We start from the raw sequence: 12,088 nt of genomic DNA on the forward strand, positions 1-12,088 counted from the left end.
TTTTATGATAAAATAACGTTCTCCGCGCACTAGATCACTCGCGGGATATTCACGACACTTCCGTTAAATCTTTAAACACGACCCTGAGACGTAAACGCGGTCTAACTGTCACTTTAATCCTTCGGTCGGTGTAACGAACGACACAAAACTTGCACGAAGCACCGGTATAAAACGCGCCGCGATATAAAATATTCCTACCGCGGTAGACACTCGCGGGATAATCTACGACACTTCCTATTAACCTTGGATCCCGACACAAAAATCTAACTGTCACTTCAAGCGAGGTCCACGTCACCTTGTTGCGCGGTCAAAAGTCGTCGGTAGAATGACCGCGAAAACTTCCCCCAACCCCTTCAATGTTTTCCCTACTATCGCGCGGGATATTCTCTACCCCCTTGTGTTACCCCCACCGGGGGGTATTCACTATCCCGCTTTTTACCTTTACCGTTATTCAAAACACGCAACCACCTTTTTCGTTAAATTTTAAATTTCGACTCGAGAAATCAATAGCTCAATAATTATCGAATAGAACAGAATATTAATTATAATTTCATTATCCCGCGGATATTCACTATCCCGCGTTGTATTTCTACCGCGCTTTAGAACGCGTTACCGCCTTTTCTTGTTAAATTTTTGATTTTGATTCAAGAAATCGATAGCTCAATAAGACATCGAACAGAACAGAATATTAATTGTAATTTTTTTGTTTCAGATAGTACTCCAGCATTGAAGGAAGGACCGACCCGACATTCCGCAGACATCCTGAGAAGAGGAGGAGGACCAAGAAGGGTATCATGCATCGGTGGAATAACTTTTAGGTGAGAATTAATTCTTTTTTATAAAATCTTTATTAAAATAAAGCTTTATCTTTACATTAATTTAAATGCTAACATATCTACAATAATATGTTTTATTTTATGTTACAGTCACCGGCAGAACTTTAGAACTCCGCTGAAGCTCATGCAGATTGGTGAGACGTATAATTTTTTTTTCGTAGTTTGTAATTGGGGTTTTTAAAAAAATACCGCGCGCATGGTTTCTTCTAGTATATAAAAATTAACATAATCAAGATAGAATAATGTCATAAGTGAGAATCACTTAAGCTTTGGTGTAGATGGTAACTAAGTTTTCATTCAAATAGCTTGTGCTTTAAATTTAATTTAATAATTGAATAATTAGGTGAATAATTAATTAATTTCATTTAGATAGCTGAGTAATTATTAATCACCGTGACCAGTTATAATTATTAAAGAACTGACCCGCCGTTTCAAACTGAGATGACACAGTTCATCTTGATAAATTTCTTTTTTTATTTTTTATTAAAATTGAAGAAAGTATTGTTCACACTCTTTACAAGTATATCAAAGTTTATTAATGTGGCAAAAAAAAAACAGGATTTAGATCCCTTACAAAATAATCTTTCGTAAAGATATATTGCTTGCTTCGACACGCTTTCCGACAGTTAAGTATGCTCAAATAAAAAATTAAATTATGTTTGGCGTCGTAATAATACCCGGCTGTATATACGATATCGACATCGACACGTATGCTAATATTATCTGAGAACCTTTTGCGTCCTGCTGTAAGCGATTCAACTCGACCGGCTGGAGAATCGAGTCTTCTTTCCTGCAATTTAATTAAAAATTACTTTAAAATAATAATTAAAATAAAATAAACTATAATAATTGAACATCATTTAATTATTATATTTAGTATAGTTTTAATTGTAGCAGATAATACCTTATCACTACCAGGCTGTACAACGGCTGACCAGGATTCGCTTTTCTATAATGATGCACGCAGGAATATACGTTGTACGATATCTTATATTTGCTTTTCTTCCTTCTGACGCTTCTTTCTGGCGCTGATTTTATTATAGCGAGCTTATTAAACACTTCTGCCAGAGAAAACGCGTTCCTTGGACCGACTAAAGGATGCAGAAGCTTTACAACCCGCACTTCCGTGCAGTCTTCTTCGTTTTCACTTTTGTTTTTATAATCCTCGTCGTCGATAGTAATGGTTTTCTCTTCGGACCACTTTTTCTTCAACTCCACCCACGAAGCGGCTCCTAGACGTGTCGTGAACGAAGGCCGATTAATGGTCTCGTGGCCGACTAGACTGTTAGCATCGTCGTATCGTCGTCGTACAACGGAATGCGCATTGCCGTGCACAAACGTATTTTCTCTTTCTATCGTTCTCCTCTGGCAAAATCTCTGCTGCCACACGTCATTGTGATAGAAATTGTGCCGCAGTTGATTCTCTATGAACAAATTCCTCGTCCGAAATCCGTCCACGATCGGCATCATAAAATTGTTCATCTGTATAGTGAGGCTTCTCTGCTGAACGGCGTTCCCGTGATTTCCGAAAGCAACGTACGTGTTTTGAAACACGTTCTGCGTGTGCATGAGTCTATTCTGCAGGTAAACGTCCGAGGTAAGGTAATTGACCGCGTAAGGTAGGCCAATGTTAGTCCCGTGCATTTGGTCTAGAGAATAGAACGATCGCGACGAGCTGCGCAGGATTGAGCGTTGATTCTGAAAGAAAGCGTTCCTATTGTTGACGGCGAGCGGGCTTCTGGAGTGAAATGCAATTTGCCTTCTAATCCTATTCTCTTTGCAGTTCTGTCGCGCTCGTTTGTCATTCTCCTGCATGTTTAAAATCATCGTTCGATTGTATTGGTACAAGCTCCTTTGAGGTCTTACGTTTTGCGGTATATATCGCTTGGATATTTTCTCATTGATCTCCGACTGGAGAGCGATATTCGGCAGCAAATTCAGCATTTCCATTCTCGTCATGCAGCGCGGTAATTCCTGAATCTCGTCGTCTGACAACTCGATCACCTAATTAAAAAAATTAAGTTATTTTCATTGATCTTTTTTTTTAAGCTGAGAAATTATTTATTTTCAGTTAATAGCTTGCGGTGGGCGTCTGAAAATATTTTACCTCGTGCTTGGGTGGTTTTTTTTCGTGCGAATCGTCAGTTTGCGTGAACATCTTTCGTTTCTCCGGGTATTTTGCACTTTTGTCTGTAAAATTAGTATCGATTATAGAAATATCCGGGTGTGATAATTTATCGTTTCTCTTAGGCAGCTGCTTAACGTTACGCTGAATGCGGGAACCTGGCCACTTCGACGGTTTGTCTCGAAGGATCTTGATATTGCCTAACAAAGTTTCGTCTGCAATTATCTCTGGTTTAGAATTTCGATTTTTTTCTTCGGCATTCGTATTACTTTCCTCGTTGCTCTCTCCTCGGGAAGTAGCCGGTTTGTTTCCACATTCCTGACTTTCTACGCTATTTACAACCTGATCTACTAGACTGCACACTATTTGCTCCACGGATTCTTGTAGGCCTGCCTTTTCATGGTGCTTTGTGCTATGATTAACATGGGATTTACTTAAAGTTTCTGGAATATCCTGCACTAATATTAGCTGCGGTTTCTGTACACTCTGCTTATTCTGCGATTGATTGTCGGACATTCTCAATCCAGTCTCAGGTTCGACAATAATTTTCCGCTTGACGGTAGTGAGCTCGTCCGATCTGCTACACTTATCTGACTCCTCGTAAATGTAGCGCTGTATGTGATAACCGTAACGTATCAATTGACTGTAGACTCTGTATTCTTCCAAAGTACACGTCAAGTTGTCGATCAAGATTTCATATGCCTGCTGAATCGAGCATGACAAATCGTTCCAAAAGAGTTCAAGGCAATTCTGAAGCAAACGATAAAAAATATATAATTAAACTTGACTTAATTAGAAAGGCATCGGCGGAGAAAACGAGATGCAAACGAAAACGTACGGTCTCTAGGAGAAACAGCGCTTCTTCCGGCAATAAATACAAGGAACCGTTTTTCTCCAAGCCAAAATTACTCCAATCCTGCCCGGATCTCTTTGTAACGAGAGCCTTCTTCTGAGCGGGCAGCCACTCGGCGCTGGCCAGCTCCGAAATACGTTCGACCCTTTCGATATTCAACAGGTCTCTGCGATTCTTAAGTCCCTTCTCTATCTGAATATTCTGAAGCCAGGAGTTATCAGGCTCGAAGTGTTTCTTTCCATTTCTGGGCAATGTTTTCAGGGATCTCTCCCATTCCTCTAGCACACAGTTGTTAATGCCCTTGCTGCGTAATAATTCTTTGGCCCTGCAAAGGAGATATCAGTTCTCTTTAATCATGAAACAAACAACGCGATTCCTAATTAAGTGACCGTCTAACGTCGCAAGTAACCTGTTAATTAATTAAACCAAAATTAAAATACAATCGCTGACGATTAATTAAATTTTGCGAATTATTGCAGCGAGATATCGGCAAGGTTGGTGGATTGAAACTCACGTTAGCTTGTTGCACGGTAGTTTTTTAGGCGGCTCGTCCATGACGGTAAATAAGCATCTACGGGGGATACTGCTGCGGAACGTGACTCGTGACGTCGCGGCTACAGCTGGTTATGGCAGCAAATACAGTTTGTGCCACCTTGTATAACCTATTACCACGTTTGGCTTTATACTCCATTCGCCGGTGACGAGATGGCAGCTCGCAGCAGAGTTCTTTAACGCTACGAAATATTCGTACAAACGGGAGTCAACTCCAATTTAATCAGACTATTCTTTTCCTCAAGGTACGTCGTTGCATTGTAATTTTTGCACGTTTATTCTAGTAAAAGACACAGTGTTTTGGTATAGTTTGGTAATGCGCGATCGCCGAAGCACGCTGAAACCGGTAGAACATCGCCGCGGTGGTCAAGATGCAAAATTCACGTTCTTTCATCGTGTGTCACCAAGTATCCAGGTGCATCAGCTCGTCCAGCGTGTGTTCAGATATCAATAGAGAAGGTAAATTTATGAAAAAGTTAATGAACGGAGGTCGCAAATCGAAAAAGTAAGTGACTGCTTTACGTAACCTAAAATGTGCAATATTTTTTTACTAACGTTGTTTTTACTTTGCAGGAAATGGTACGACATTAACACAGAATTACGCGATTCGAGTTTTAGTCTGACTGAAAAGTCTCCTTCCATGCGGACCCAGCGTAGAATGGTAATTCGAGATAAACTTTTCATGGAGCATATAACGGACATACTTTCTATGGGACAATTATCCAACATTTTAAATAGAGATATCGAGGTCACTAATGTAAAGATAACTCGAGATTTTAAGTACGTCAATGTGTTTTATGCACCTAGCAAGGACGAAGATTCGTTAAATCCAGAAATATTACGAAAGTGTGCAGGGATTATTCGGCATGAGCTGTCGCAACTTCACGTCATAGGGATAGTTCCACCTATCCAGTTTGTTCCAGACAAGGATTATTTCATACAGAAAAGTGTTGAGAAACGACTAGCGATGCTCGATTTCGAGGATAGTAAAATCTCGTCTTCAGAGCAACTGCAGCTTGACGATTACAACACCGATAAAACTTTGTACAAAGAATCAAGTGGAAATGACAATCCTGAGGAATTTCACTTGCAATTGCCGATAATGAGACATGACGTATTGGGATTAGATCATCACAAAATCATGTCGCGGGTAATCCAGCTTATGTTCTTATCGATAAAAGATACATGTATTAAATATAAAAGTAAAAAAAAAATAATTTTGTTAAATTTATTACAGATTACTAGTGCAATAACAAAATCGAAAAAGACTGCTCAAAAACGAGCGTTAAATATGGATACTATAAATGATTTAGATGAAAGTCCCGACGACTCAAACTTAAAAAAACCGGGAAAGTTCCTAACTCGGAAAGAGCAACAAGATATCTTTTCCGATTTTCTAAGGAAAAGACAAAAGGAGAACAAACGAAATTATAAATTAAGACAAAAATCGTTGAATGGCTTTGAAGAAGTAGATAACGAAGAATTTAATTACGAAGATGATATCGAAGATGATATCGAAGATGATATCGACACCTATGTCAATGAGTTTGAGGATGAGACGCAAAAATAATTTGGATACAATTAATTTTAGAACAATTTTTATTCAATAGAAATATAATACTAATGCTTGATTTTCTGTACATGTGTGTTACAATAAATAATTTATTAGTATACTTGTATTATATAATGTACATAAAATGTTATCACGAGATAATACAACTGTACTCTATTATACAATATGTAAAATATTGTTAGAAAACAATGCAACTGTACAACATATAATCTGTTGTAAGATAATGTAATTAATAACAAGAACAATAACGCTCACTCTTTATTAGATTATTATGGCCTGTGTTAGTAAAGCTACGTCTGTACACAATGTACAAATTTTTATTACAGCTACGTTCAAGCATTTTGATCCCTTCCGACTTGTGTGAATTTTTTACGACACGCTGTGTAAAAAACACTTAACTGATAACACATCATATCAATTAAAAACAATAGTTGCTTAAAAACAAAAGCTGTTTCCCATTGACATAAAACTCAGGTAATTTTCACTCGCGATGTCCATCTATTTTCCTTCAACATTTATTAAATAATCAAAATAGAACGACGTCGCAAGTGAGAGTTACGAGCTTGTGTTTAAATGAAAGGCAGCGATTATTTTAGGACAAGATTACACTATTCTAATATCCTCGCGCGTTCGCAGTATTGCATTGTCACTTTCAAAACCGAAAATAGAATATATTAAAGATTTCGTACTTTTTTTTATAATATACACGTATCGATATATTTATAATTTAGCGTTTAATCGATGTCCGTCAGTTTCCACTCTTTGCGTTACTATATCTACAATTATATAAAGTTTGTGTCACGGCACAAATTTACTATCGTATGTTTAATACATCCTTCGTGCGAGTCTTTACCTCACGTATGTTACATCGTACCAGTTAGCAAAACCGGAATGTCTTTTCTATAAAAAGTTTCTCACTAACAAGTTTTGATTAAACCTTCGATTCTGTCGACTCTGACGAATTCAGGTTCTTTTCCTCTGATTGTCGTTCTTGAACCGCCTCGTCGGGTAAATTTATGTCTATTTCTTGATCGCTTACGAGATTAGATGGATACAAATTAGACGATGTCAAGTGAGGTATCGAATCGCTTAAAGCGCACGCTTCCAATATATGTTTGTTAAAAGTGTCGCTCTTATCCGCGTAAACGTGATGGCCAGCTCCAGTAATCACCTGCGATTTATTTAACGTGGATAAGTTACATTGTAAATTAATACTTTTTTTTTTTAATGTCATTTATTTGCGTGATTATACGTGATGTATTTTCTCACCTGAACGTTAACATACGACGAGGCTCGATGTTGTTTAATTGTTTCCCCAGCTGAATTGTCAACCCACGATCTGCTACCGTAAAGTAACGTTATAGGAATATCCTCGTTCAACTTATCCATTCGTTTAACAATCGGATTTTTTGCCCAGCCAAAGCCATGCATCATTGCATGAAACGCGCTCTCACCTCTGTGAATCGAACACATCACGCAATCGTAGCGCGGTTTAGAAATTTACGTATGTTAATTATATACTTTATGTTACATATAGGCGGGTGACTTGTAACTTACGAAGGTGTCTGCGCATTGCATTGATGTATATATTGTGAAATCACAGCGGTGTCATCCTTTAGTAAAGGAGTGAACTTCTTCACGATATCAGGTCTCGTCTTCTCGATAAGCCATTGTCCTACAGATAAGTACTTTTGTTTAATAATGTGAAAAACGTATAATGAGTAGCTATTGTATTCATGTTAAAATATTGCGTATGCTTCACAGTAACACTTACCGAATGGCCCGGCGACTCTGACCGCCCACAGAGGATTCAAAGGCTGGACTGCGAACGCCAAGGCTTTGACCCAGAACGGTATGTTCGTCTTCGTTGTAACATCACTCGGCCTCTCCGGAAAGCCCCAGGGATCGGCTAATATGAGATGCTTCACCCTTTCGGGATGGTGCATGGTGTAAGATGCCGCGAGAAAGCCACCCATCGAATGGCCTAGTAATACAAATTTTTCCAGCTGCATTTCTCGTCTCCATTCCTCCACGGAACGTACTAGCTGCTCCTCGGCTTTCTGCGCCTCATTACTGAAAACAGGTCTGCTACTTCTGCCGAATCCTAGAAAAAAAAAATAAATAAATAAAAAAGCGTACCATACGTGAATGCAATCTTTTTATTTAATAATGAAAACTATTAAACGTATTTGTGTTGCATTTAGTTGTGAAAAAAACTCACAGATTTATGTATCAAGCAACGTGTCTGTAATAGCTACAAAGTTCAGTGATTTGATTAGTCATGTAGATGAGTCACGTATTTGTGGAGTGGCTAATGATAAAATAACAAAAGCAGAAAAAAAATCGAATTATTAGATTGCGTTGCATTCTAGCGTTGTTACTTGGCATAGAAATTGAAACGCAGGCAGTTTTACAGATTGACGTCAAAATGGGATGCAAAAATAAAGAGAATAAAATCGATTACGTCCCAGTATGTTATTAATACCGAATTAACGATGTAAGTCATCGATTTCATTCTCCTTATTTTTGCCATTGCGACGCTAATCATTAAATCAGGCCAGATGCCGTTCAATGCATTATTTCAAAGTTGTTGCTTTCAGACATTTCTTCATTTACCCAATATGTCTATGGCGTACACTGGCCTCTGAGACGCAAGCGCATCCAAGTTCAAGCACCACAACGCTACCCCGGCTCCCAAGCCGTGTAGCAGTACAATGGGCACCTTCGGCGACTCTTCGTTCAGCGAAATGGTCCAGATTTTGTCCGCTGGGCCCACCACCGGCCCGATGTCAACGAACCATCCGCGATACGCCGTCTTCAAGCCTGGAATGGTCAATACTTTTGCGATTAATCGGCACGCAATCGGCCTACCTCCGATCGTTGACGTTTAAGTATTCATATTTATCTCATTATTATCTCATAATCCGTCTCACTTACACGACAAAATTTTCTTTTCAGCGGCGCGCAGCATGGTGGAAGACGAGCCGGACCAGCTAAGCCATCCCCAGATCCAGCTGCTAGATAAAGAAGATTTTTATTACTTCCTCGGTATCATTAGATGACTCGTCGCCGCAATTACGCGGTGTCAATGTAATTGGGATAAATCGGAGGCGGGCGAGCGCGATTTCTGCCGAGTCACGCTTCTACGCCGGGACAGGTACACATAATCAATGCGTATTAATAGCCGTTATGTCACGAATGTCAAATTATTGCGCTCGCGGCCGCCACGTGAGCCGCTGCAGAGCGATGGCCTTGAGGTGGCCGACAAACCCGGAACCGTACGCGCTACGAGGGTCCGAATTTGTTGCTCGCCTGGCCCCGGTCCCTTTTCGCGTTTTTCGCCGCGTGACGTAACGCCGCGATACGATCGCGATTCAAAATCGCGACGCAGTCGACGCCGCCGGGCACGGCGTTGCGCGCTGGGGTACTCTTCCTTTTTTTTTTTCTCATCTCGCGTCTTACCTTTTCGCCTGGACGACCTCATGGTCTGCCATGGGTGACGACGACGAACGACGGTGGGCCCTCGCCCTCGCCGCGAGCCCCTTTGCTGCCGACGAATGCGGAAAAACACGCAGCCTGTGCTGTAACGCGCGCGATACTATTATCTGCTAGAAGCGACCGAGTCTGAATGGATAGCTCCTCGCCGCGCTCGGGCGGACGCCGTGACTTCACGATGACGCGCGCGGCGCGGCGCGGCGCGGGAACGCTCGCAGGAAGGCCGGGAGGAATCAGCTGATACCGAGCGTGCACGGGCGCGCACGCGTGACGCCATTTCTGGAGCGTGCTCGGTCCTCCGGCTGCGGAGGTGCTGTCGAGGTCGGTGGAAAAAAGAGTTCGAAATTACCGAGCCAAGCGAGTTTCCCTCCTCATATTTGAATTTACCTGTTTGTTTTAGAGGTGGAGCTACGTTCCTGGAGAAGAAGAAACGCGATAAACCGACTGCCCGGGCTGATTCTGCTGATAACCGTGACTTTGTCCACTTTGAAAGGCAGTTAGGAAATTACAGAGGCGGCGAAAAGGGTGAGAAACAGAAAGACAGGGAGAGAGAGAGAGAGAGAGTAGTGGGAAAAAATAAATTAAGTTGATTGAACGTCGGCAGGACTTTCGCTACGTCCGGTACGATTCGCTACGATGAATTAAATCGGACCGGATGCAACGCGACTCTTGAATCTGGAGCGAGCGACGTGACCTGCCAGGCTCGTGGCGTCAACGGCGAGAATCGCGCCATTTCCGGTTGCAACATTTCCTTCCGCGCGGCTCGGCGTTTGGTACGTATTAGTGCACGGTATACTATATGTATAGTATAATCATCTAATTTATGATTTTATTTTATTTCAGATAGAGCCGCGTTAGCGTCTTTCGAAGAACATTACTCGACCCATAAATGGACCAGTGGAATCGCCGCATGCCAGGATCACGGTAAATTAAAAGTTTCAAACATTTCTCTTTCTTTTTTGCTACTCGAGGACTGAGGTAATCTCGAGATAAAATATTTTTTCCCCCCTGAAATTCCAACCTCAGACCTATCATCTCACCATTCTTTCAGATCCGGGTTAAAAGAAAGAAGAAAAAAAAAGAGAACCTCGCGACCTGGAGGCCGTCGTCATTTGGAAATCACTCGACGACGCGGGAAGACGAGGCTTCGGTTCAAGGGTCACGCAGCCGATATATCGATGCAGGATAAAAAAGGTAGCGCGCCGATAACGCGAGCCAGCGGCAACGCGCGTTTTCTCCCCGCTGGGTTTAATTTCACGAAAATTACAGGCGGCACCCCGTGCCGTCTAGGCAGGGAATTATGTGGAACATATGGCAAATGTCGAAAGGGACGGGCTCGGGCGAAAGGGATAGACGCGCTTTACAATCTCTCACCGGCGCCACGAAATTTACAACCCGTCGGACAACGCGGGACGATTCCTTTCACGCCGAGGAAGAAAAATGCAGTTGCTTTTTGCCCTCGACGAGAACCTCGTAATAATTCTAATCGCAATGTAATTAAAATCAGCCGCGTTTAAATCAACGGGAAATTTACGGCCGAGGTCACGAGCAGACTGCATCTTTCCCTCGTTGCGACAGGAAAGCTTTGGAGAGTACTTTTTGTCCTCCGACAGTGCGAGCCATTCATCCCAATCAGCACATCCTCTTCGCCGCGCTCGCGCATGATTCTCATTACCGAGTCCAATTGTTTCGCGAGCCGTCGCGCGGCTCGCCGCGGACGACGGCGTACGCTATCGCGCAATAAAACGGCGCGCGGTTGCTCTAATCGCGCATCAATTATCATAATTATGAAAATGACGCATGGAAATGTCGTAGGAAAAATAGCTCGATATCCAGATAGTCGTCGATTCTACCGACGCGGGGGCCTTGGCGCGGAAATAGCGGCGCCTTTGCGAGGCCGATCGCGAATCGTTCCGATTGGGAGCCGAGATAGTGGACGCTCGCTCGACGATAGCCAGCCGCCGTCACACCCACGAGATACAGCGGCCGCTTTCCATTTACCGGCAAGTTGACGCAATTGTATTTCGCCCGCTCCGTTCATTAGACGTTGGAAAAAAAAAAGATAAAAAACGACAGACGACTCGCTACATCGAATGGAAAGCACCTAGGGTGCTAAATCGCAGCCGCGAAAATGCCAGGAGTTTTGGCTCGCAGGCCGTGCAAATCGGCCGGTGAATTTGTCGAGAAAGAGCCGCGAAGGGGGCCCCGGACGCCCCCGACGCGCACACGCCCCCCGGTCCCTCTTTTCCTTCGATTATTCATAGGAACAATTACGTGGCCGCGTCATCAAGATCGGACGGCGGCGGCGCTCCATGCGATTTTTGTAATTACGGAGCGCGTACGTACACGCCTCCGCCGAGGATCGATCGATCGGCCGCCGCCGCGGAGTAGGGAATTTTCAAATTTTTAGGTTATAGCCACGCGGCTGCCGCAGGACGAGCCGGCGAAGCGTACGGTTAAGAGGGGTAGCGGGGTAGGGTCGCGCAGCGCGGGGAAAGGGGAGCATAGAACGGGGACTACTTCGCCGCGGCGGAGCGAACGACGCGACGTCTGCCGGACTGCGCGCGCATCTAGCGGCGACGCGACGAACATGGCAGGTGGAGGCGCAGAAGACGGAGGGGAACCGGCGGCGTGCGAGTCGCCGTCCGGCGGGG

At 43.0% G+C, this 12,088-nt stretch overlaps 3 protein-coding genes and 1 long non-coding RNA gene across 8 annotated transcripts; 2 read left to right on the forward strand and 2 right to left on the reverse strand.

Moving 5' to 3' along the window:
• Window positions 1-851: 851 nt before the first annotated feature.
• Window positions 852-4,470, reverse strand: Tsen54 (tRNA splicing endonuclease subunit 54). The gene is made up of 5 exons (XM_070670883.1): window positions 4,329-4,470; window positions 3,800-4,139; window positions 2,944-3,711; window positions 1,741-2,840; window positions 852-1,626 (listed from the first exon to the last, which is right to left on the reverse strand). The coding sequence occupies exons 1-5, from the start codon at window positions 4,367-4,369 to the stop codon at window positions 1,485-1,487; spliced, it is 2,391 nt and encodes a 796-aa protein (XP_070526984.1). The 5' UTR covers window positions 4,370-4,470; the 3' UTR covers window positions 852-1,484.
• A 7-nt stretch (window positions 4,471-4,477) lies between these two features.
• On the forward strand, window positions 4,478-6,037 carry LOC139110921 (uncharacterized). Of its 4 annotated transcripts, XM_070670889.1 has the most exons (5): window positions 4,478-4,611; window positions 4,676-4,871; window positions 4,940-5,027; window positions 5,214-5,516; window positions 5,604-6,037. In XM_070670889.1, exons 2-5 carry the CDS (start codon window positions 4,738-4,740, stop codon window positions 5,934-5,936), a joined length of 858 nt encoding a protein of 285 aa, XP_070526990.1. In that variant the 5' UTR covers window positions 4,478-4,611; window positions 4,676-4,737; the 3' UTR covers window positions 5,937-6,037. The 4 variants fall into 4 exon arrangements, with proteins under 4 accessions (XP_070526990.1, XP_070526987.1, XP_070526988.1 ...); XM_070670886.1 differs by having other exon boundaries at window positions 4,940-5,516; XM_070670887.1 differs by having other exon boundaries at window positions 4,519-4,611; window positions 4,663-4,871; window positions 4,940-5,516.
• Window positions 5,998-9,578, reverse strand: Puml (pummelig). Of its 2 annotated transcripts, none has more exons than XM_070670885.1 (7): window positions 9,402-9,578; window positions 8,877-8,953; window positions 8,556-8,762; window positions 7,714-8,043; window positions 7,497-7,614; window positions 7,209-7,395; window positions 5,998-7,110 (listed from the first exon to the last, which is right to left on the reverse strand). In XM_070670885.1, the coding sequence occupies exons 1-7, from the start codon at window positions 9,431-9,433 to the stop codon at window positions 6,871-6,873; spliced, it is 1,191 nt and encodes a 396-aa protein (XP_070526986.1). In that variant the 5' UTR covers window positions 9,434-9,578; the 3' UTR covers window positions 5,998-6,870. The 2 variants fall into 2 exon arrangements, with proteins under 2 accessions (XP_070526986.1, XP_070526985.1); XM_070670884.1 differs by having other exon boundaries at window positions 8,877-8,956.
• Window positions 9,579-9,832: 254 nt separating this feature from the next.
• On the forward strand, window positions 9,833-10,469 carry LOC139111066 (uncharacterized). The gene is made up of 3 exons (XR_011547146.1): window positions 9,833-9,959; window positions 10,039-10,207; window positions 10,278-10,469. It is a non-coding gene; the product is annotated as an uncharacterized lncRNA (long non-coding RNA).
• The last annotated feature ends 1,619 nt before the right edge of the window (window positions 10,470-12,088 follow it).

This window comes from Cardiocondyla obscurior, linkage group LG22 (assembly GCF_019399895.1).
Source record: "Cardiocondyla obscurior isolate alpha-2009 linkage group LG22, Cobs3.1, whole genome shotgun sequence".
In the NCBI taxonomy this organism is placed as follows: Eukaryota; Metazoa; Arthropoda; class Insecta; order Hymenoptera; family Formicidae; genus Cardiocondyla; species Cardiocondyla obscurior.